This window comes from Pelophylax lessonae, assembly GCF_965119305.1.
Source record: "Pelophylax lessonae genome assembly, chromosome: 2".
NCBI classification, from domain to species: domain Eukaryota; kingdom Metazoa; phylum Chordata; class Amphibia; order Anura; family Ranidae; genus Pelophylax; species Pelophylax lessonae.
In genome coordinates this window covers 706217037-706242397 of record NC_138769.1, presented here as the reverse complement: position 1 = coordinate 706242397, position 25361 = coordinate 706217037, and the positions used below count along the sequence as shown (strand labels likewise).

General features: G+C 45.1%; 1 protein-coding gene across 2 annotated transcripts in view; it reads right to left on the bottom strand.

Moving 5' to 3' along the window:
• The window catches only part of MYO7A (myosin VIIA), a 299552-nt gene that overhangs the window by 234165 nt on the left and 40026 nt on the right, over positions 1–25361 (bottom strand). For both annotated transcript variants that reach the window (XM_082245915.1, XM_082245914.1), the window contains exons 5-12: positions 20881–21002; positions 20632–20774; positions 17260–17373; positions 13297–13450; positions 12111–12187; positions 9595–9714; positions 3461–3603; positions 933–1143 (exon numbers count right to left, since the gene is read on the bottom strand). In XM_082245915.1, coding sequence (XP_082102041.1) covers positions 933–1143; positions 3461–3603; positions 9595–9714; positions 12111–12187; positions 13297–13450; positions 17260–17373; positions 20632–20774; positions 20881–21002 — 1084 coding nt within the window. The remainder of the gene's footprint in view (positions 1–932; positions 1144–3460; positions 3604–9594; positions 9715–12110; positions 12188–13296; positions 13451–17259; positions 17374–20631; positions 20775–20880; positions 21003–25361) is intronic.

The following is a 25361-nucleotide window of genomic DNA, read 5'->3' as shown; positions in this document are numbered from 1 at the left end:
TTTTGGCCAATTTGTTTTCTACCTATGTTTGGTAAAAAAAATTGCAGTAAGCGTATTTTGATTGGTTTGCGCAAAAGTTATTGCGTTTACTAACTAAGGGAAAGATTTCTGTCATTTTTGGTGGTTTTTTTTTAACGCGTAATGGCGGTGATCTGCGATTTTTTTTGCGGGACTGCGACATTGCGGCGGACAGATCGGACCCTTGACTGACATTTTTGACACTTTTGGGGGTACCAGTGACATTACTGCAGTAATCAGTGCTATACATATGCACTGTTACTGTAAAAATTACACTGGCAGGGAAGGGGTTAATTTTATTGGAGAGGGAGGGGTTAATGTATGCCTGGTGCTTACTGACGTGTGGGGGGGGGAGGTAACTGAGTGACAGAAGGACAGATCGGATGTCCAGCTATGCTGAACAGTCCGATCTGTCAGTCCCTGTCACTATGGAGATCCGCCCGCTCTGTTTACACAGGCGGGCGGATCTCCTCACTCGATTCCCCGACGATCGGGGCAGAGCAGCGGCGATCGCCGCTGCTCCTCCCCTGGCCCGACTCCCGCTGTGACTGAACACAGCGGGAGTGAGCCTCCGGCGGCGCGTGATCGTGCCACTTTGCCGCAGTAGCAGCAATGTGAGCAGGGTTTAAGTGGTTAAGGGGGTAAAACCTTCCAGAAGAAGCTGAAGTGGTTAGGATAAAAAAAAAAAAAAAAAAAAACCTTCTGCCTTTACAACCACTTTAAATATGCTTTGGACTAACACAGATCTATATTCAGACAAAAAAAAAAACCTGCCGCCCCCCAAAAAAATAAAAATAAATAAATAATAAATAAAAAAAGGCGCAGACTTGACCAAGGACCACTTGGTTCTTTTCTCTGCTCTATCCGTGTCTCTATGTTGGACTGAAGGTCTTTTCAATGGATGGGTTCCATACCTTTGGAAACTTGCTCTCCTCGTCGATGAGTGAGATGATGTTCATGGGTTTAATGGCGATCATGTCCAGCGCATCCTGGTTGTCGGTGAACTCGATGTGCTGCCAGTTTATGTTCTCCAGGTTGTACTCCTCCTGCTCCAGCTTAAACACATGGCGGACAAAGAATTGCTGCAGATTCTCATTGGCAAAATTGATGCAGAGCTGCTCAAAGCTGCAAAAAGTAGTGCAGTAAAGAGTTAAATCAGAACTGTAGGCACCAATCTAAATATACAAAAGGAAATCCATATAAGGGGGCTGCTTAACCCACCAAGGATTTGTATTTCTCTCCATCCAGTCCTAAGATTTACACAGCTCTTATACAGATTTTGATCCTCTGGCTGTAGTACAAGACTACATATCGGAGTCACTGACCTGGATCCATGTCTGATCCGCATACTTTTTCTGGGTTAATGGCTCAGAAAGTATTGAAGCCCCCCTGGATCAGCATGACAGCAAGGCATTTACCATTTTACAAATGAAGAGGTAAGAAATGGAAGTCTCCATGAGAGGGGACATGATAGCAATTTATAAATATCTTAATGGGGATCTCAGCTTAGAAAAAAAGCTATTCATTGGAAGGAATTGCATGAGGACTCGAGGACATACAATGCGATTAGAGGAGAAGCGTTTTAACCTCAGGCAACGAGGAGGGTTCAAGATTGTGGAATTGTCTACCACAAGAGGTGGTTTCTGCGGGTAGTATGGTGACTTTCAAAAGACTCTTAGACTTACATCTCAAGGATCAGGACATTAAGGGCTATGCGAGATGATTACATCCACACACACCTGCACAGGTTGAACAGGATGGACTATTGTCTTTATTCAACCTCACCTACTATGTAACTATGTAATACCGATACCAGTATCCGTATCAGTGCGGATCTTTGCAGTGCAATTTGAGCTCATTTATTTTGTATAGGCTCAAATCGTACCACAAAGGCATAGTTGCCAACATTTGAAAAAAATTTCCAGGGACACTTTGCAGCACAGCTATCAATTACTTACCACACCCACTTCCCTGAAGCTCCGCCCACTCCACATAATTAATCTCCGCCTACTTATCAGATTATAGGGTCTACTCAATAAAGAGAGAATTCCAGGAAATTGAAAAGGGAATTTTAAACTTGAGGCCAAAGTAGCAGAGTTGGAATAATTCTCCTATTCAGCTGCACTACTTCTGCCTAAAGTTTAAAATTCTCATCACAATTCCCTGAAATTCTAAAGTGTGAAATGTGCTCAGGTGTGACCATACAAAACATGTAATATGGAAATATAAATAAAGTGCAAAGTGTAAATAAGTACATTGCCGGGACAATGTAAAATACCCGGGACAGGCTCCTATTTGCCGGGACTGTCCTGGCAAAAACGGGACAGTTGGCAAGAATGCAAAGGTATCTGTACTTGGTACTGGCAAGTATCAGTACTTGTACTTACTGGAATCAGACAGGAATCACACTGCATTCCTGTTCAAAACGCATGCAGTTCTTTGAAGTGCAATTTGAGCCCATTCATTTTGTATAGGCTCAAATCGCACCGCGAAGGTATCCGTACTTGGTACTGGCAAGTACTTGATGGAAAGTATCAGTACTCGTACTTACTGGTAAAAAACTGGTATCGGTGCAACCCTACTCCATGTGTTTTCTTTAGTAGAGAACCCTTAGGGTCCTTTCAAATGATCGGTGCGCCCGACAAACTCTGTTTTGCTCAGTGGGGATCGATCCGCCGATCCCCGCTGAGCAGGCAGATGACAGCTCTGTCTCTGCTTACTTTGCAGAGACGGAGCTGTCAGATCCCCGCTGTCCTCTATGGGAGAACCGCCTGTCCGTTTTCATCTGATCCTATCCGATCAGATCCTCCAGACGGATGGAAGATAGGGTTTCTATCCATCTGGATTTCATAGACAGGATCGGATCGGAGAGCAGCGGGTGTCAGTGGAGATGTCACCGCTGACATCTGCTGCTCCATAGGGGTCAATATAGAAGAAATGGCTGCGCTCCAGATATCATTGAAATTCTGGTTTATTGACCAAACATCCCAGTGTGGCAAACAAAACAGGTAGACGCGTTTCACACACTAGCAGGTGTGCTTAATCATTACCAATAGGGGTGCATGGAGCGTCCAATCAGGTCCGCCTGAAAAACTGACAGGCGGATCGGATCAGAAAGCCCATGCGAAAGGCGCCTTATAGCTAATATGTGAAAAATAAGTATGCTACCACTGCTGACCTCCATCTGAAAATGCTGGTTGCCTGACTCTTCCTGATCTTCTGGTTTTCGTACATTTTCAATCACTGATTCGGAGCAAATATGCAGCCAGTGAAGTCAACCTGCAGTCAGACCTCATGATCGGCATGCTTCTTCTGGTTGTATAACTCAGAAAACATGAAAGCAACTGGATCAGCATAACAGCCAAGGCACTAGCACTTGCAGAAGGAGAGCTGCCTATGTATTTCTCTTATGGAAGGTCTAACCAATGGGAGGTAAGCCTACCTATTTACAGTGAAGTTCTCAAACCCGAAAATATCCAGCAGGCCAATCGATCTTCTCATCATTTTAGGCTCAATGGAGACAGGTCTGTAAATGGCGGCGTTGATCTTCTCCACGATCCATACAAACAGACGTCCATATATGCCCTACCATACAGAAAAGAGTGGATGTCACCGCTTACCACAACCCACATAGAACTGTTGCAACCCTTGGCTTTGCTGAGCATGCTAAGGCCGATTATGTTGCTTGCAAATATTAACCACTTGCCCACAGGGCACCTAAACCCCCCTCCTGCCCAGGCCAATTTTCACCTTTCAGCGCGGTCGCATTTTGAATGACAATTGCGCGGTCATGCAACACTGTACCCACATGAAATTTTTATCATTTTTTTCAAACAAATAGAGCTTTCTTTTGTTGGTATTTAATCACTACTGGGGTTTTTATTTTTTGCTAAACAAACAAAAAAAGTGAAAAATGTTTTGAAAAAAACAAAAAACAGCTTTTATAGTTTGTTATAAAATTTTGCAAACAGGTATTTTTTCTCCTTCATTGATGTGCGCTGATGAGGCGGCACTGATGGGGCCTGATAGGCACTGGTAGGCTGCACTATTGGGCACTGATAGGCTGCACTGATGGGCACTGAGAGGCTGCACTGATGGGCACTGATAGGTGACACTGATGGGCACTGATAAGGTGGCACTGATGGGCACTGATAAGGCGGCACTGATAAGGCAGCACTGATAGGTGGCACTGATGGGCAATGGTATGCGGCACTGAAGGGCACTGGTATGTGGCACTGAAGGGCACTAATAGGCAGCACTCATGGGCACTGATTGGCACTAATTGGTGGCACTGATGGGCAATGATAGGCACTGGTAGGGGACACATGATGGGGCACTGATAGGTGGCACTGGTGAGCACTGATAGGTGACACTGGTAGGTGATGCTGGTGAGCACTGGTAGGTGGCACTAGTGGGCACTGGTAGGTGGCACTAGTGGGAACTGGCAGATGGCACTGGTGGACACTGGTAGGTGGCACTGGTGGGCACTGGTAGGTAGCACTGGTGGGTGACACTGGTGGGCACTTGTGGGCACTGGTAGGTTGCACTGGGGGCACAAATAATCCCTCTCCTCTTCGGGACCGATGTCCCTCTGACAGCAGTCGGCGATAGTTTTTTTTCTTTTCTCCTCACACTGACAGTGTGAGGAGAAAAAAACAGCTAATTGCCGGCTGCTGTTTACTTCACACAATCAGCTGTCATTGACTGACAGCTGATCATGTAGTAAGGGGGCGGGAACCCCCCCGATCTGTGATCAGGCGAGTCTCATGGACTCGCTGATCACAGAACGAGCTGGGCGTCAATGTACGCCCTCCCGGCAATTCAGGTCCGTGCTGTAGCCGCCATTCGGCTATAGAGCAGACATCAAGTAGTTAAGTCTTGTAGGGGTGATCATACCTTCCAACTTTTTGAGATGGGAACGAGGGACACCTATTAGCAAAAGTATGCAGGCATAGGACACACCCCCTGCCACACCCTCCTAAAGAAAAAAAAACCAAAAAAAAACCCCACAAGTGTTTTTTTACCACTATTTTATTGGCTTTTGAAATTTACAAATGCAGCCATTTAGAAATTGGATGAAAGATTTGGCACTGGGAAACACTTTTTGAAAGATAAAAAGTGCATTTTATATACAACTATATAGATCAGATCAAAATGAGGGACAAACGAGGAGGAAAGAGGGACAGAGGGACCTTGTTCGAAATCAGGGACAGTCCTTCAAAATCAGGGACAGTTGGGAGATATGGTGGTGATGTTAGTCTGCAGCTCTGCTTTCACACAAGACTAGATATGTGTTGGTGGAACGTTGGACCCCAGAGTTTGTGAAAATAAAAATAAGGATCCAACTTTCAGAGGCAGCTCCCTGTCAACTAGGGTGTCCCAGAGGTTCCCTGGGGAAATCTGGGGAACATTAGAAGGAGGAGAGCACCACAAGACTTGAATGTGTTCAATATATATGCATTTTTTTCCAAAAGAATTAAAAAACCAACATGTTTCGAGGGGTTTAGAGCTCCCCTTCATCAAGGCTAAGAAACAAGATACAATAAAATAATCGCACCGCCATTATCCATCTGAACAGGGCTGCAAAGGGACAAAGTGCTGGATACGCCCAGCACTATATTTATCTGGAGATATCTCTACTTAACTCCAACTCAACAGATGACCTGTGTTGTGGACCCCTATTTGGAGATCCTCGTGGGAATTTTGATCGGGGGGCCCATTTACTGTCACTTGTGAAGTTAATATTTATCCCTTCTTTAACCTGGTTCATAACCAAGTAACTTCCCTTTTGAAGCCCTTACATATATACCATTCTAGGTCTATTTATATAGACCCAGCCAATTCGGCACCTATCACTTGCGGTGAAAGATACCTGAAGGTTTTTTCATAACCCGTTAAGATCCACTTACATGGTCTTCCGTCCTGGAATCTACAGAGGTTCTGCATATCTGTCTGAGCTCTGGTGTTTCCTGGACTATCGAGAAAGGCAATCTGACCGAAACGCGTCTAGTCCGGTCCAGACATCTCAGACTCTCTCTGTCCCAAGACGTATTTATGATCATGTTTTTATGATACATGCTTTTCATGTCCCTGTCAATTTGTTTTTTATATTCTATGTGAATTTTGTAATAAACTTATATACTTCATTCTAAAGTCCTGGTTCTTGCCGCTCAAAGTCCCACTCCTCAGGGGTTCTTGTTTTTCAATAAAATAATATAAACTATTAACAATAACCACATAATAACCTAATTATTAGTTATAAATAAAAATGCTATGTTCTCTAGATCAGTGGTCGCCAACCTTTTGGACCTCATGGACCGCTAAACTCACAATTTTGAATCCCAAGGACCATTAACATGAATTTCACATGCCCTATACACACAATGCTCCAGCTCTTTCCCCCCTCCCCCTGGATCACACTACAGTACTGCCTTTTACACACAATGCTCCGGCTCTCTGCCCCCCTCCCCTGGATCACACTGCTGCCTTATACACACAATGCTCTGGCTCTCTGCCCCCTCCCCCTGGATCACACTGCTACCTTTTACACACAATGCTCCGGCTCTCTTCCCCCCTCCCCCTGGATCACACAGCTGCCTTATACACACAATGCTCCAGCTCTCTGCCCCCTCCCCCTGGATCTCACTGCTGCCTTATACACACACACAATGCCCCTTCTCTCTGCCCCCCTCCCCTTGGATCACACTGCTACCTTTTACATACAATGCTCCGGCTCTCTGCCCCCCTCCCCCTGGATCTTACTGCTGCCTTATACACACAATGCTCCGGCTCTCTGCCCTCCCCTGGATCACACTGCTGTCTTATACACACAATGCTCTGGCTCTCTGCCCCCTTTCTCCTGGATCACACTGCTGCCTTATACACACAATGCTCTGGCTCTCTGCCCCCCTCCCCTGGATCACACTGCTGCCTTATACACACAATGCTCTGGGTCTCTGCCCCCTTTCTCTTGGATCACACTGCTGCCTTGTACACACATTGCTCCGGCTCTCTGTGCCCCCTCCTCTGGATCACACTGCTGCCTTATACACACAATACTCCGGCTCTCTGCCCTCCTTTATCCTACCCCCCCCCGACACACACACACACAAACTCTGCATCACACTGCTGCCTTACACAGACTCATCATAGAATCTCACCTCCTTATCCAGCTATGTGCTCGAGCTCCATGCTTCCTCCCACAGTCCCACATAAATGCTCTCTGTCAGCCTTTTATCACAATTTTTGCTGATTTATTTTAACATATGATTATAAACATTATTTCCAGTATGATATATTTTTTTAACAGAACAATATATACTTTTTTAGAGTACATATCTCATTTTATTTGTATTTGAGTTATTTTACAATAGATTTTGTGTTTGTAGTTTTAGATCCTAAGTTTATATTATTTTATGTTTTCTTGTTTCTTAGCCCTAAAGAAGGGGAGCTCTGAGCCCCCGAAATATGTTGGCTTCTTTACCTCTTATTGTGAAAGATAAATTCTCACCGGAGTTTATTTTGTTGTGTCGCACTCACCCTTCTAATGTTTGCGCAAGACAAAACGTCATGCATAACAAAAACTGAAGACTAGTGTTGGGTGAACGGTTTGGCCCAAGCATGAATTCAGGCTGAACATTGGCTGTTCAGTCTGTTCGTCCAACACTGGAATTTGCATGGTGTTTGGCGGTTGTTTGCTCCACCGAATGCCCTGCAATGCACTGCACGCTGCACAGTGTATTTTGCGCCTTTATTGGGCAAAGCTTTGCCTAATCAGGGCGCAGTATAAGATGGTTGTTAAGGAGCAGGGCCGGGAAGCCAGCTGCCGCGTCCTTGGCAACCGATAAGTCGTTAGCTGTCAATGGGTTTCCCTGATGACAGCTTTGGTCCCCCCAAAATCCATACAAGACCCCTATCCAGGCATGCAGCCTGGCAGGACAGGAAAGGAGGGGGGGTGAGAGAGCACCCCCCCCCCCGAACTATACCAGGCCACATGCCCTTAACATGGGGGGTGGGTGCATTGGGGCAGGAGGGGCTCTGCCCCCCCAACGCTAAAGCACCTTGTCCCCATGTTGATGGGGACAAGGGCCTCATCCCCACAACAGTGGCCAGTGGTTGTGGGGGTTTGTGAGCGAGGGGCTTATCAGAATCTGGAATCCCTAGATCCTGCCCCCCCTGCTATGTGAATGAGTATGGGATACATAGTACCCCTACCTATTCACCAAAAAAGTGTCAAAAGTAATAAAACACAAAGACAGTTTTTGACAATTCCTTTATTAAAAAAAGAAAAAAGTGTCCTTGATGTAAATCCATCATCAATCATGCCACTCGCTGCACCCAAAGAATAAAAAAACAAAACCGCTCCTGTTGTCCATGAAGGCTGGCCCCCTACTGCAGGCTCCGCCATTTTGACATTTCTTATATAGGTGAGGGGCAGAGCCACCTGGCGACGTCGCCTGGTGGCACTGCCCCCTTATAATGTTGCCGGCCCAGTATGCACCGATCCGTGACATCTCAAGGGGGGCAGTGCCACCAGGTGACGTAACCAGATGGCCCGCCCTTACCTATCTAAGAAATGTCAAACGGTGGAGCTTGCAGTAGGTGGCCGGCCTTTATGGATGACGGGAGCATTTTTGTTATTTTATTGTTTGTGTGCAGCAGCAAGCAGCATGATTGATGATGGAATTACATCTAGGGGACACAATTTTTTAATATAGGAATTTTCAAAAACTGTCTCTGTGTTTTTATTACTTTTTGACACTTTTTTGGTGAATGGGTAGTGCCCATTGACATTCCCTTGTTAAAGGGGGCTTTCAGATTTCGATAAGCCCCTGCTCGCAGACCCCCCACAACCACTGACCACAGTTGTGGTGATGAGGCCTTTGTCCCCATTAGCATGGGGACAGGGTGCTCTGGGGTGGGGGTGGGGGCAGAGCCCCCCATGCCCTAAAGCAACCAACCCCCCAGGGCATGTGGCCTGGTATCGTTTAGGAGGGGGGTGCTCTTTTGTCCCCCCCCCTTTCCTGACTTGTGGGCTGAAATAACGGTCTGGTATGGTTTCTGCGGGAGGGGCACGCCATTTTTTTTTCTTTTAATTTTGTTTATTTATTTTTTTTCAATAGCTAGGTGCCGGCAATTGCAGCCGCGAGTCATTTCAAATGTTTTTTTTCTTTAGAAATTTAATTTTTGCTACAGCAGGTTCTATATATGCTACAGATGCACCACTTTACAGGCAGACTAAGGGGACCCCCAAGGCACTTTATTTAAAGGAATTTTTTGTTTTTTTTTTGTTACACTTTAAGCATCATTAAAATCACTGTTTTTAAAAATATATTTTTTTTTCATTGATACATGTCCCCCAGGGCAGTACCCAGACCCCCATACCCCTTTTATGTCCAATTACTTGCATATAAGCCTTGAAAATGGGCACTTTTGATTTTTCCTGTTCGGCTCCCATAGACTTTAATGGGGTTCGCTGTTCGGGTTAGAACTTTTCAAGGGTTCTGCTGCAAACTGAACAAGGGGGTGTTTGGCCAATCTCTACCGAAGACGTACATATGATGGCCTTTTCAATACCTTAACAAAGGCGTCCCTGACATCCAGTGCCTGCTCCATGCTGAGAGGGGTGGACACTGTCTCTCCTCTGGTGATAATCGTTCGACTCGTGAGGCAGTTCATGAGGTCCTGAGGTTCCACCTGCACAAATATATGTAAACCCAATCACTAAAATATCATATAAGCTTTACCATGTCAATATCATCTTAAAAGTAATTTTTATTTTTTTAAATTTGAAGACTTTTTAAAAAAAAATCTGGCGACCCTGGCATAAAGGGTTTTTGCTTAGGGTCGCAACAATCTGTCACTGTCTCCCTGTTGCTCTTCTGCATTGTCAACCTGTCACCAACAAAGATGGCCGTTTCAACACACAGTACACAGGTAAGATCCACTGCTGACACCATGCAGCCATCATTGGAGTGCATGTAGGCAGTAAAGTGCATGAAAAGGAACCACAGGAGATCAGCAGCACTGAGATGGATGAAAAAAAGGGAAATTTAAAAGGAAATTACAGTGAGGGGAATTTAGCAAAACTGGAGCAACTAGAATCTGGGACAGCTGTGCATCGCAACCAATCAGCTTCTATTTTTCATTTTCAAAGCTTAAATAATTACTCTACTTACTCTACTTTTGATGACATCATATTCTAACTGAGGGATGAAGCACCAATGGAAAGTGGGTTCTGGAAACCAATCATGTGGAGAGGAGGAAACCCCCAAAAAATGAGTGCTTAATTCTAACACTGCAGGGGGGAGCCCCACTACAAGAGTCGTTTTCAAACTTCCCGGAGTCATTTGATGAGATTAGATATTAGCCAGGCAGGGGGTGCATTACTCTTAGCCAACTCATAGACATGCATTGTTCATAGGAGCAGTAAACCACAACCATGCCATAACCATCAGTAGACCAGTGCACAAGCCATGTGGCAATCGGTAGACCAGTGCACAAGTCGTGTGACCATCAGTAGACCAGTGCACAAGTCGTGTGGCCATCAGTAGACCAGTGCACAAGTCGTGTGGCCATCAGTAGACCAGTGCACAATTCTTGTGGCCATCAGTAGACAAGTGCACAAGTCTTGTGGCCATCAGTAGACCCATGGACAAGTCTTGTGGCCATCAGTAGACCAGTGCAAAAGTCGTGTGGCAATCAATTGACCAGTGCACAAGTCTCGTGGCCATCAGTAGACCAGTGCACAAGTCGTGTGGCCATCAGTAGACCAATGGACAAGTTTTGTGGTCATCAGTAGACCAGTGCACAAGTATTGTGGCCATCAGTAGACCAATGGACAAGTCTTGTGGCCTTCAGTAGACCAATGGACACGTCTTGTGGTGATCAGTAGACCAGTGCACAAGTATTGTGGCCATTACTAGACCATAGCATGGGTGCTGAGGTCAACAGTAGACAAGTTCCAGGGAGCAGTCAATAGACAAGAGCATGGGTGCTGTGGTAAACAGAAGACTAGTGTGTCATTGACTTACCATTAGTGGACAAGTGCATGAGGGCTAAGACCAGCAGTCTTAAGGCCATCAGTAGACCAGTGCACAAGTCTTGTGGCCATTAGTAGACCAGTGCACAAGTCATGTGGTCATCAGTAGACCAGTGCACAAGTCGTGTCGGCCTCTAGTAGACAAGTGCACAAGTCTTGTGGCCATCAGTAGACCAATGCACAAGTCTTGTGGCCATTAATAGACCAATGGACATGTCTTGTGGCCATCAATAGACCAGTGCAAACATTGTGTGGCCATCAGTAGACAAGTGCACAAGTCTTGTGGCCATCAGTAGACCAGTGCACAAGTCTTGTGGCCATCAATAGACAGATGGACAAGTCTTGTGGCCATCAGTAAACCAGTGCAAAAGTTGTGTAGCCATCAGTAGACAAGTGCACAAGTCGTGTGGCCATCAGTAGACCAGTGCACAAGTTTGGTGGCCATCAGTAGACCTATGGACCAGTCTTGTGGCCATCAGTAGACCAGTGCACAATTCTTGTGGCCATCAGTAGACCAATGGACAAGTTTTGTGGTCATCAGTAGACCAGTGCACAAGTATTGTGGCCATTACTAGACCAGAGCATGGGTGCTGAGGTCAACAGTAGACACGTTCCAGGGAGCAGTCAATAGACAAGAGCATGGGTGCTGTGGTAAACAGAAGACTAGTGTGTCATTGACTTGGCCATTAGTGGACAAGTGCGTGGGGGCTTAGATCAGCAGTCTCATTTCACATCATTAACAGAGCTAAGAGAATGATTCATCATGGCAGTGACACGTCCCTTATCAGAGGCTTGAAAGTGAAGGATTTGTGCAATATAGTGTCACTGCAGAAATGGGTATAGTATCATTGTGGGTGGGGCCTGAATTTTGTTTTCAGTAAAGAATAATTCAATCTATACTACCATAGTTGATATGCTGTAGAGTCCCATAATAACCTATTTATATGGAGTTCATTTTTGTATGTATGTTTTTGACACTGCAAGGGAAACCTCTTCCACTCTGTTTATAAAGCAGCACCAGAATCAGAATTATACATTCTGTGCAACTAACCTCCAGTAGTGTTGCAGCTGTAGTTAATGAGGTGGAATAAACTACTTCACAGGCATCCAGGTTATCGTACATTCGGGCTGCAAAAAATAATAAAGATAATTTGAAGATACTACATGAAACATGAAAATTGATGTATTAGGATGAGGAATATCAGTGGGAATGGTATTTTAGAAACATAAAAAAAAAAATCAGACAGGGTACAGTCCCATTAAAATTTCTATATCTCCCAAGACTGTGGTGGTCCAACCTGACCAGATTTTATCTAATTTCTTTGAGCTTCCTCTTGCAGTATAGGCAATTTTGTACATAGGCAGGGCAATATTAATCAGGTCAACCCACATCTGTAAGCAAGGGGGGGGGGGGGTCTGGCCTCTTCCAGCACAGAGAAATAGCTTTTTTAGCATAAAAGAAGAGGAAACGAGTCAACACTTTTTGAGAGGCACCAAGGTCCTCCTGTTTCAGGTCTCCTAGAAGATACCTGGCGCGGGTACATATATTTGGTAAATCTAATTTTGTTTCCATGAAGGAGGTAATACTAGACCAAAACTGACATAACCTCAGGCATATCCCATAGTGTTATGACACCTATAACATTCAGTGGAGGTCAACCTACCCAACTAGTCACATCATTGAAAATGCAGCCTATCCATTTGCTAGAGACCAATGACATCCTGGAGAATGAAGCCTATTCATTCGCTAGAGACCAATGACGTCACTGAGAATACAGCCTGTCCATTCACTAGAGATTAGTGACATCACTGAGAATGCAGCCCATCCCTTCACTAGAGACCAGTGACATCACTGAGAATGCAGCCTATCCATTCACTAGAGACCAGTGACATCACTAAGAATGTAGCCTATCCATTCACTAGAGACTGGTGACATCACTGAGAATACAGCCTATCTATTCACTAGAGATCAGTGACATCACTGAGAATGCAGCCTATCCATTCACTAGAGATTAGTGACATCACTGAGAATGCAGCCTATCCCTTCACTAGAGACCAGTGACATCACTTAGAATGCAACAGATTTATTCAATAGAAAACCAGTGACATTTCTCAATTACAGCCAATACCATTACCACATGGGTGCAATTAAACAACTGCAAATGACACCTAGGATAAACAATGTTTTTTTTTAAATACTGAAACCCTAGATAGCAGAGCATTGGATTAGTCATTACCTTCATAACGAAGATTCCCCATGTGCAGTATGGCAGCAAGGAGTCGGGAGATCTCCCAGTTCTCAGTATCGGTAAACATTAGGACTTTCATGGCTGAGCGAATGTTAGCATACTCCTTAGTGTCATCTCTACCATCACAAGTTGTACAGTGGCCCTGCAAGAAAAAAAATGGGCATATCACATGTTGTCCTCAGTACACACTGTTACAAATGCTTGAGATCAGCTCACCTACCTCTCATTGCATTCTGAAGCCTCTCCGTCAGTCCCTGCACTGACCAACCTACAAAGGTCTTACACAGAATCAATGGGTCACCAATGGGTCACCAATGGGCATTTATAATAATCAGCCAATAATCTCCACTTTCTAAAATGTGTAAATGTGGAGTCTTATTTTGTATTTATTACATTTTTTGATTATTTACTTGTATTCTATCCCTGTCTGAGTAGCAGTGTCAGGTTCCTGTCTCCGGCCTGAGGTCAGTGCTGATAATAGACACTCAGACTACTGTCATATAGTACATTTGCTGTATGTATTACATAAAAGAAAACTAAAAGTTTTGTAAATTGACAGTCATAATAGCATCATGGGCTCCCGGGCAAAGTAATGCACTGGGGCTCCTACCAGCCTGCCCAGATTTACACACCTACTCTCAAAAATTAAAGTATAAATAGCTGATATATTTAAACATATACTTATTAGTATTGTCAATAAAATTGATTTTAAACAATAAGAAAACATTGCATAAACCAAAGACTAATCAACACAAAGGGCACGGTATGGGGGTTTAGGGGGGGTGGCAGATGTAAGAAGGGCTCAGTACGGGGGGGGGGGGGGGGGTAGGAGGGTATACTGAGATCAGGAGAGCACAGTACAGGTTCCAGGACGCTGCCTGGCCCATCCATGGACAGCTTAGTAAAAAGCGTGACTGTCCCAGCAAATCCGGGACAGTTTGCAAATATACTGTAATACAAAATTTTCATGGGGCCTCCATGCACTTGGGGCTACTGGACACTACTGGACACTGCCCAAGGGTGCCCATGCATTAACACAGCCCTGGCTGCCAGCAGCCCAGAGTGTTTTTTAAAGGATGCAGGCCAGCCTCCATGGGGGTCCGTACAACCTGACATTGAAGTGCCATTTCGGCTCAGACAGAATTTAAAAAAAAGTGAACAACAGCACAATTAAACCTCCCTGAGAGGTAAGACAACACTATTATTACAACCATCCCTGACTGATTTTCTTTAAGTATCTAACCTTTCCATCCTATGATTGGATATTCAATATCATCTGCTCTATTCATCCCCCTGGTTCATTACTCCCTATGCACACCATTTGCTGCTTCCATTCTCTGGATGTCAATTACACAAACCATTAGCAATAACCTAACCTCCAGATCCCCAAACGCACAATTTTTATATTGCATACAACTTTATCACCTGAAATAAAACTTCTGCTGCTTCTCAACCTCAATAAAATACGCACCCCTTTATTGGAGTCACTGTTTTCAATGCAACCCGTATTGTGCCCCCCTGAATTAGCCCAACTGTATTATGGGTTTAAATCTGCCAAATACATTTCAGGTGCATTAAAACAAAAGGTGTGCAAATTTGTACCGCCTGTTTCCTGTAGCCGAAACTTGTCTCTCCCAACATGCTGCAGAGGGGGACCCCTGCTGCCTGTGTGGAAGCAGTGATCTCTCTACAGAGGCCCTCTACTGAGTCAGTGCTAGAGCTCTTTAATTAGCAAAGATTGCAGGGCTACAGGTCTGATTTAGCAGGGATGTTCTGCATCTCTGCAGTGACCACTGCTTCCTCACAGATGGCAAGAGTCCCACTGCCAGGCAACAAGCTTTTCTACTCAGGCTGTGGCTGATTTATGAAAAAAACTAACTGTGACGGAACCACTTTAGCACCCTGCTTGGGTGCTTCCTTCTGCCAAACAGTGCCTTCTGTCCATCAAACCATTCCGAGCAGACCAAGAGCGTATACCATCCCTTTTTACCCCAAGCATCCCACCAGTGGCGGCTGGTGCTCAAAATTTTTGGGGGGCGCAAACAGAAAAATGTAATAGGCATTGCTTTGCGGCAAAAAAACGCTGTAAAAAATTGCGTGACTTTGAGGTCGCAAAAGTGTGAAAGGGGCCTTCAGTAAATAAGGTATAGTGTGCCCCCTTTCAATGCAGAGTGACCAGCGTGTCCCCTTTCAATGCAGAGAGACCAGCGTGCCCCCTTTCAATGCACAGTGACCAGCGTGCCCCCTTTCAATGCACAGTGACCAGCGTGCCCCCTTCAATGCAGTGACCAGCGTACACGCCCCCTTTCAATGCAGTGACCAGCATACATGCCCCCTTTCAATGCAGTGACCAGCGTAAATGCCCCCTTCAATGAAGTGACCAGCATACATGCCCCCTTTCAATGCAGTAACCAGCGTACATGCCCCCTTTCAATGCAGTGACCAGCGTACATGCCCCCTTCAATGCAGTGACCAGTGTACATGCCCCCTTTCAATGCAGTGACCAGCTTACATGCCCCCTTCAATGCAGAGACCAGCGTGCGTGCGTGCCCCCTTCAATGCAGTGTGGGCCCCCTCCGAGACCGGTGCACTGAACTGGAGCCCTGAAGCAGCCGCAGCGGTGGCTTCTCTTCAGTCCCGACGGCGGCTTCTCCTCACTGTGTCCCCCGGCGGCGCGTCTCCACTCTCCTCGAGTCCTCCGGCTCCCACCTCCTCCTCGGCCAATGGCATGGGGTTTGTCTTGCGGCCAATCAGGAAGCCGGTATTAAACCGGCTTCCTGATTGGCCAGGAGGAGGATCTGTGTGACAATAGCGAATTTTTAATTCGCTATTGTCACACAATGGGTGGGCTCGGGGTGCACTGCTCTGCGCCCCGGGACCACCTTTTGCATTACTCTATTAAAGCCTCTGGCTCTAATCAGGTGATTAAAAAAAAAAAAAAAAAACATTAAGCTCCATGCGTCCGGCGCCCCTGCATGCAGATTAGGGGGCCGGATGCATGGATGGGGGGGGAAGCGCCCCTGCGCCCTCAATACACAAGCCGTCACTGAATCCCTCACAGAGAAGATGTTGGGATAGAACGAAAGGAATGACTCTTTATTGAAACTCAGACACATACTTTATACCCCACAGGAGGACATTTCCCCGCTTTAGGATATTAGCACGACAATGCAAACTTCAAACACCAATCAAATTAACAGCTAACAACTAACAGTGATCAAAATTACAGAGTAATCTAAATAAAAAACATATAACAACAGTGGACACAATACTAGCGGATAGACCGAAACAATGGGTGACCCAGTTAACAATGGGAGAGACACAAACTTGTGCATTCTGTCCACTAGACAAGTCAACAGAAGACATACAATGTCCCAGCAGTCTCATACAGTGAAATTACTTTATCTTCATAGATCACCTGAGGACTATGGTTGATAAATATTTCTATCCCAAGTGAAGGAGCCTCTCCAACCCAGTCTGCAGGAGGGCCACCGTATTTCCTCTGACCATTAGCCTGTACAACATAATATTACACCTTTCCATCCGCTCCAGAAGGGAAGCGTTATTGTCCTTATTCAGAGAATTAATCCAAGCCTTGCTCTCAGCGTCCGTTACATTATTGTCCATCATTGGAGAATGATCTGCTCTCTCCATGGGCCATAATCAGTGGGTAGGTGGCTTGCCCCTAGTCCTCTCCAAAAGCCCCTGTTCTGATTGGGTCTGTCACACTTACTGTAAGACCTTGTACAACTTTGTTTAAAGCACCTGGAATGCATTTAACTGAAAGTTCAGAATTTAACCACAAATGTCCCTTGGTGTACAGAAAAAAATAAACAAAATGAAGAAGAAGGTCTTATAATCTCTAAATGTTGAGGCTTGGTGATGCCTCGTCTAATATTGCTACCCTAGGCATTGTTTCCTATGGTCAAAACAACCACTATACCCACTTACCATACAGAGGTAGTTGTAGTCATTGGCTTTTCCTAGACCCAACTTCTTCTTCTGATCTGGTGGCATCCCTTTCAGCATACAGTAGAAAATATGATAATTTCGTTCATCTGAAGCCTAAAAAACAAAGCATTTATATCTGCATCTAAGTATATAATTAGGAATTAATATATTAATATTTAAGAGTTATTGAGGGAAGAGATGCCCCCTTTTCCAGGAATAATGTACAGGGGTTGCATATGTGTAGGAGATGCTGTGCCCAGCTCACCCTTGCCAGGCAAAAAGCAGATTTAAAGCACCAAACCACCTCCTTTATGTCCCCTGAGGATGTCCCTTGCATAGACGAAACTCATAGGGAGGAGCTAGCGGCCTATGATGTCATCACACCTGCTGGTGTACAGCAGTGTGGTGTTTGTGTGCTTGCTACCCTGAGATGCTTAATCTCACTGTGAAGAATTGCGCGTTCCAGCCACCCAGCGGAGGACCTGGTAGGCATGGAGGTTGCTACCATACCATGTTGTGATTTGTATTTGGTGTATCCTATGCTAGTGATCTCTTACAATCTGGAGATCCTGGATATCCAGTAAGGAAACTCATATATCTATGTCTGAGATGGTTGGGACTAAAACACCTGGAACTGTGGCACTTCATCTTCACACAAGATTTCAGACTGGCCCCCTAGTGGAGCCCTGAAATATTCTTTCGGGAGTGGACTTTCATTGCACACAAGATTGTTCATATTGGCCCCCTAATGGAGCCCTATATATCCCATTGGGACTGGACTTTCATCTCTATTATATCATTGTTTGATTTATATTGAATATGTCTTTATTTTTCCACTTTATTGGTGGTTTTATTTATTGATGCTGATATTATTTGTATCACTTTATTGTTTGCTTTCATTGCATTGGTCAGAGATTTTGCACACTCTTTTTTGTTTATAATTTTCCTGCATCCAAAAGCAGAAATAACCCTAGCACTTATGCTAGTATGGCAGTACCTGTTATTGTTTCTACTATTATAAAGTAAGGTTCTGTGCATATGGTAGGTAGGAGTACGGGCTCATTCACATGGGCGTACTACAGCGTACATCCGTGCCAGGGCCACATCTGCCCACATGGGGATAAACAGATAAACAGGTGTTCTGTGTATCCCCATGCAGGCAAACCCATTCATGTGAATTGGGACACAGCCACTGCTCCCAATTTGACATCTGTATGTGCAGGTGCATGTTTCTGATCAAACAGCGGTTGATTTACTTGTAGCAACCTCCTAGGTAGGTGTTAGAGAGAGAATATAGTTTTGGATCTTTTTCTTCTTATCAGAAAGATTGCCAGGTAAATCTAGATCGTTCTCTGCCTACCAGAGAGCAGGATCTGCTAGTGAGGTCTGCTCATGGTGCTCAGGTGCAGCTCAGTTTGTTTGAAGTGTTTCACACTGGTCCAATAGGGAGGCATATTGGACATTGGGAGGGAACTTGACAAATTAGTGCACAGGCATTTAGTACAACCCTGGTGATTGGCAGAGGAAAGTGCCTCAGTGCATTCTGGGATACTGCATAAATGCCAAGGGCACATGTGCTAGGGGTCTTTTATGCTGGAGAGCGGGGTCCTGGAGGGAGGAGCAGATGCCCCTCCTCTGTGGAAAATGCCACGCAGCCTCAGGTGGTCGACCTGAGGGCCTAAATGTTAGAGAGGCACTGAACTCGGAGGTCCCACAGAGCTGACTGGAAGGGAGACACTGGAAGGATCTTATTCTGCATACAGTGAGTACAGTCATGGGACCTGTCCTGAGGGGGGCTAACTGGTGTTAGTAAAGGGGATGCTAGAGAGTGTCCTGAAGATAATGTAGTGCATCAAGTCTGTTGCTGGAGACAGCAAGAAGACTTAACCCTTCCCATACAAGTGGCAGTATGGTTAAAGCAGTATGTCTGCTTCCACAAGTAACCTGGTGAGGCCAAGTGAGAGGTTGTCCTCATCAACTGTAAAAAGTTCAAGTTGGAGTATGTCACTATTCCCTTCTCCCATCCAAGTTCCACAATAAATACCAAAAACCAAAACCCCAGGACTGATTATTGAGTAATAAGCCATTGGGAGTAAGGATGAATGTGTGAACTGTCCTTAAGTGACTGTCTGCAGGTAATCAGAGGAGACCCAAGAAGTCATCACACACCAAGCCCTACTGGAACAGTGCTACATACTATAGGCCAGTGATGGTGAACCTTGGCACCCCAGATATTTTGGGACTACTTTTCCCATGATGCTCCTGAACTCTGCGGTGTAGTTGAGCATCATGGCAAATGCAGTTCCAAAACATCTGGGGTGCCAAGGTTCGCCATCACTGCTATAGGCCAATATACTTTGCACTTTGCAAAATGCAATTGCACTCTGCAAGTGCAGTTACTTCAGAGCTTAGTAAATAAGCAGAAGCTCTGCTAAATTCAATAATCCAATCATGTGCAAGCTGTTTTTTTAATTGTATTTTCCTGGGATGTGATTGGGTATTCTTTGCAAAGTGAAGCTTTGCCTCATTTACTAAGCTTTGCAGCAACTGGACTTGCAGAATGCAACTGCACTTTGCAAAGTGAACAGTCTATTTGTCTTTAGTAAGTCAACCCCAGAGTGTCTTTGTTTGGGGCATTGAGCTCGCATCATCACAGATGTCTAGCAGAGGCAGTATGCGTGCAACTGCTGCATCCCAATTGATGTGAATGTGACTGCCTGCACAGGGATGAGTGGAACACCTGGGCATCCCCCTGCGGGCTAACGCAGCCTTCCTCGCATGGGCGTATGCTGTAAATGTCACTTTTCCACTGCAAGTACCGGCTTGGCTCTACTCGGCCCTGCTTGGCCCGGTTTGCTTTTCCACTGCTGGTACCGCATGGTACAGTGTTGGAACAGTTCGGGGCGGTACGGTATGGTTTGCTTTTCCACTAAAGTAGTACTAAAGTTAAGTGGGTGGGATAACAACGGGGTGGGTGGGATTCTCTGACCAATCAGTGGCTAGTAGTGACTGCATGCAAAGGATTGTGGGATATGGTACCGGGTATGGTACCTCTTGGAACCACAATTGAGGTGGTACTGTTTTTGAGAGCCGTACCGTTCGGTTCCATGCAGTGGAAAAGCGTCGCCGTACCATACTGTACCGAACCGTTCCTACACTATACCATGCGGTACCAGCAGTGGAAAAGCACAAAAGCGAGCCGAACCGTTCGGTTCCATGCAGTGGAAAAGCGCCTTTATGCGAATCAGCCCTTTCTCACCATTACCTCTCCTCCATCTTTTCATGTAGAAATACAACTGAGAAAAAACAAATAAGGAAGTACAACTAACTGCTTCTCCCTAATGGGTATAAAGGAAAAAATTTTCCATCTACCTGTCGACAAACCCGTGATTTTTCCAGAAGATACTGCTCAATCTTGGCCCCCTCAATGGCTCCTTTCTTGTTGAAATGAATATCAATGTACTTTCCAAACCGGCTGGAATTGTCATTTCGGATGGTCTTGGCGTTGCCAAAAGCTGAAAGTGCAAAACTCAAGTTTGAGGAAGGAACAGCAAATGTGTGAAGTCTAATCGAGTTATCAGGTTAACATATAGGAAGAGACAATAAGAACCACAGTCTGACCTTCTAGGATTGGGTTTGCTTCCAAAACCTGCTGCTCTATCCATGAGTGCTGTCCACTGATGGCCGCCAGGAACTGCAGAATTAACTTGGTGCTCTCCGTCTTCCCAGCACCTGACTCTCCGCTGTAACAGACCAGAACAGAATGAGACATCTGGGATTAGTCAGAAGTATGGTGGAGAGAGTAGTGATCAGATTGTGTAGCCTGGTCCACAGTACTGGCAGCAGGGGGGCAAGCAGCTATAAGGACCAGACTTGACTAGGGTATAAAAGATGATTTTGTCTCTATAAACTGCTTGACCAACACTCTCCCTTATTTCTTTAACCAAGTAAAACACTAGACACCATAATTTGAGTTTAATGGCCAAAGCAGCCTTTTATTAAACCAAATTGTATAAATAACATATATAAATCATACCAGCAACATTAGTACATTCTGAAATTTGGAGCCCCAAGGTCCTTGTAGGCACCACTACTTCACGTACCTGCTTAACCAAACTTAGGCCTCCAGCTGCAAAACACAGACTCGGAGACAACACCACTATTAGCAGATACAACCCAGACAAACCACAGGGAGCCGTACCCAAGACGGGTCCCTACCAATTTTCATTTATCAAATAAAGCACATACAAGGACCTTGTACCCTGCCAGCTGCCTTGACATATCACTCATGGAAACAGCCCAAAATTACACGAGAACGTAACCACAAACAAAAGGGGAGGGAGGGTGGGAAGTTGTTCCGACGTTGTCTCTCTCATGATTGAAGACCTCTCCAGGACCCTCCTACTGTTTGACTCCTAAGCCCCACCTGTTCCCTACGCTCCACCAATCCAGTAAGTATCCCTTTACTATTTCCTTTAAACCCTCCTTAAATTACTACTCCAAACCCCCTTTTGACCCTGTCATGTTGGCCCTCCGTCTAGGTTTTTCTTCCCTTGCCGGGCCTTGCTGTCAGCTTACACTGTCTATTATTCCCTCTTTTGCCCTTAATGCCCCTCTGCAGCTGACAGAGGGACAGGAAAAGCTGCAGTGAGCAGCCCAGTTAAACCCACCCACCACTCAGGAAACACAGAGAAAGGTGTGCGGACTGCTGTGAATGCTGGGATTAGCAAGAGCCTGCTGGGAAGTACTGAGATTTGTGGAGGATGTGAGTGAGTGATCCCTGAGTTGTTGCTGTGGTTTTAAAATTAGTGGTGGAACTACATATGCCAGGATCACAGGAGCTGGATGGAGAGGAAGAGAGGAAGGCTCAGGCAGATGTGATGAAGACATTTTGGGAGACAGACCATGCAGCAGGCTGCTAACAGAACATTTTGTCACTGCATCAGTTGTGCAGGGAGGTGCTGTAGACATCTCCTGGTACATGAGAAAGCTACTGTCGGTGACTGGTGCTGGTTGGTGTGGAAAACACAATTTTCGCTGACTGTGACTGGTACTGCTGTCTGACAGTTCAAGAGAGTACACCTGCAAAAGTTATTCAAAAAGAACATGGTTCCTCTATGGTTTCTGGGTCACTAGGAAAGTGATCCAATTTTATGCTGCCACCCTATGTGAATTTAGCAGCCATCTTGGGTCAGGCAGAGCCTATTTAAGGGTCTGGCTTTCAGGCTTTGCACGCATTTTGCAAGTGGGTAGAGTGGGTGGAGACACAGCCTCTGACCTGTCATCCACACCACTCCATTAAACTTTTTTTACCGGGCTTATTGTGAACTGTCCTTGCATTTTTTCAATACAAGTTCTTTCATCGTACTTGGACTGTGTGTGTTATTGCCGCCGCACCGCCCTGCACCCCACCTACATGAATGCGCAGTTGCCTATGCATGAATGACCAAATCATGGCCAACATGTAAACATTAATAGTGGGTTATCAATAGCAGTGCCACCACTGGCTACATATGGTTGCTATGCACATGGTGGATCTGAGCAGCTACAACAACCAATAGGGTGTATTTACACTGCATGTATGTAAACATTGGAAGAAACACTGCATTCGTATAGCATATAGATAATTTTTTATGTGGAATCTTGCTGTCAGCAAGATCCTGTGTAAACCAATATTTTTAAGAGGCTTTAGCATAAGGGCTCCTGCGGATGGGCTTTCTTGTCTAACTCAGCCTTATCTATTCAAACACAGCACTGCTCAAAGGCATGCCTTCAAACCCAAAACACAGCATTTGACAGAAAAAGGAAACTTTGCCTGCAATCCAAATACACCTCGTTAGGACATGCTGCATCCATTGAAGAAATGCAACGCAGACCAGGGCAGACAGAGCCTCTGACCTGTCATCCACACCACTCCATTGAACTCAATGAGAATCTGCTGACCTGAATTTGGTGTGCATTCCAAGCACACGTCAAATGCGGGACAACAATCCATCTGCGACCCTGAGGATTACATAATAAACCTTTGGTCAAAGACTGATAAAGGCCAATCTGCTTTCAACCAACATTTCAGTTATGAGTAGTGTGACAGACAGCTCCACGTGGTCCAGGGCAGCATCTTGGATGGGGTTTACCTGCTGCCTGGCGGTTTATGAGATATTTTGGTGGTAGAGATCTGGGAAGCCAAAAGCAGGGGGTTAAGCACTGGCCACATTCTTCCCCCACCTTGGGTGTAATTTAAAGCATATCTAAAACCAAAAAAATGTAACATATTGCACCTTACCAGCCTTTAGATGTGGTGGCTACACTGGTTTTTTTTATTTCCATGACATGAACATTTTCAGTGACTACAGAAAATACCTGTTGATCTTACCAGAAATGTCATGTCCTTGTCACTTCTTGTGGGCTTACAAGAAAGTAAAAATAACTTTATTTGTATTATGTAAACTACTAGTGCTATCATTCCCCCATGTAATGGAGATGAACAAGGGTGGGCATGTTTGAGGTTCAGCATGGGTGACAACTAGAGATGAGCTCAGGAGTCCAAACCCACCTTAAGAATCTGTCACTGCAGATCACCAATCATAAGCGGCAGGCATTAACCACCCCACAGCCATATATATGCAAGCCCCTTGTATATGTGCAGCTGCGGGGCAGGGAAGGCCTCCTTCACTTAGTCTGGCCATAAATTACAATTTTCTTATTACATTTCCTTTCGATTTACCTTCAACTATGTAGTGAAAGTGCCTGCCTGATTGCATATGAATTGAAAGTGTTTAGATTTCACATTATATGGTTTTGGTAAATCTAAAGGAAAACTGTAGAAGAAAATTGTATAATGTATGGCCAGCCTTATGTTAGGAAGTCTGCAGTGACAGCTTCCTGGAAGACTAGCTCAGGTGGGTTTGGACTAGTATCTTGTCTTATGCTTAAGCCCATCCCCAGTGACAATCATGGCTTCCTCTATAGATACAACAGAGTAAACATCTTAGCCACCCACGGACAGAAGTTATTCACAGGATAACAAATTGAAAATATAGGCGAAAAAAAAAAAAGCTGTAGGTTTATTGGGTGTAACACAGGGTATGGTACTCAAAAAACATAGCTGATATAAAGCATGATCCATGATGTCCATATAATGAAAAACGTCAATCCAGTGCTGTATTCAGGATGGCCTCCAGTGGTCATGGCTCCCGCAGTCTTTGCCGGTGGTTACCGGCACTTCCTGAGTCCTGGAATGCACGGTGGCTTCCTCCTGACGTCACTTCCCGGAAAGTGAAAACCGGCAAAGACTGCGGAAGCTGTGATTGCTGGAGGGCCATCCTGAATACAGCACTGGATTGACGTTTTTCATTCTATGAAAATCATGGATCACGATTTATATCAGCTATGTTTGTGAGTACCATACCTTGTGTTACACCCAATAAACCTTTCATGCTGCACTTAGATTGGCGCCTGTGTTCTCTCTACAGTCATTTTCAAGTCCCCTCTTCTTGCTTGCCTCAAGGGCTGCCTCTCAAGTGAACTGTGCATGGACAGTTTTATATGGACCCTTGGCTTTGATTTAGTTTACTCATGGACTTTCATTAATAGTCAATTGCCCTTTTTATTGTTTAGTATTATTACAATTATTATCCCTTTCTATGGAACCGGTGGGTCCTTGATTCTTTCCTTTTGCGCCAGTATAATGTTGTTAAAAAAAAAACTAAAACTAGTGCAGCCACTACATCTAAAGATCAGTAAGCTGAAATATATTCCATTTGCGTTTTAAGATATGATTTAGGTCTGCTCTGGGATTGGTCAGAAGTCTTTGTGAATAGAGGGGAGATGGCATGCAGTCTCTGCTAAAACAGGCTTTGAGTGTCTGGAGACCCAAAAAGTATCTTGAATAGCTGGGAGGCTAACCTTTTGTTTTTTGAAGTTTAGAGCTGATACCGATTTCTGCCAGCAAAACTCCTCTGTTCAAGATGAATGAACATGGGCAGGATCAAATGTGCTCTGGTGTGTGCAGGGCTGGCCCAAGACATTGCGCTGCCTGGGTCCGAAAATGAAATGCCCACTCCCCCCCCCCCCATAAAAAAAATCACGCCCACCAAAAGGCC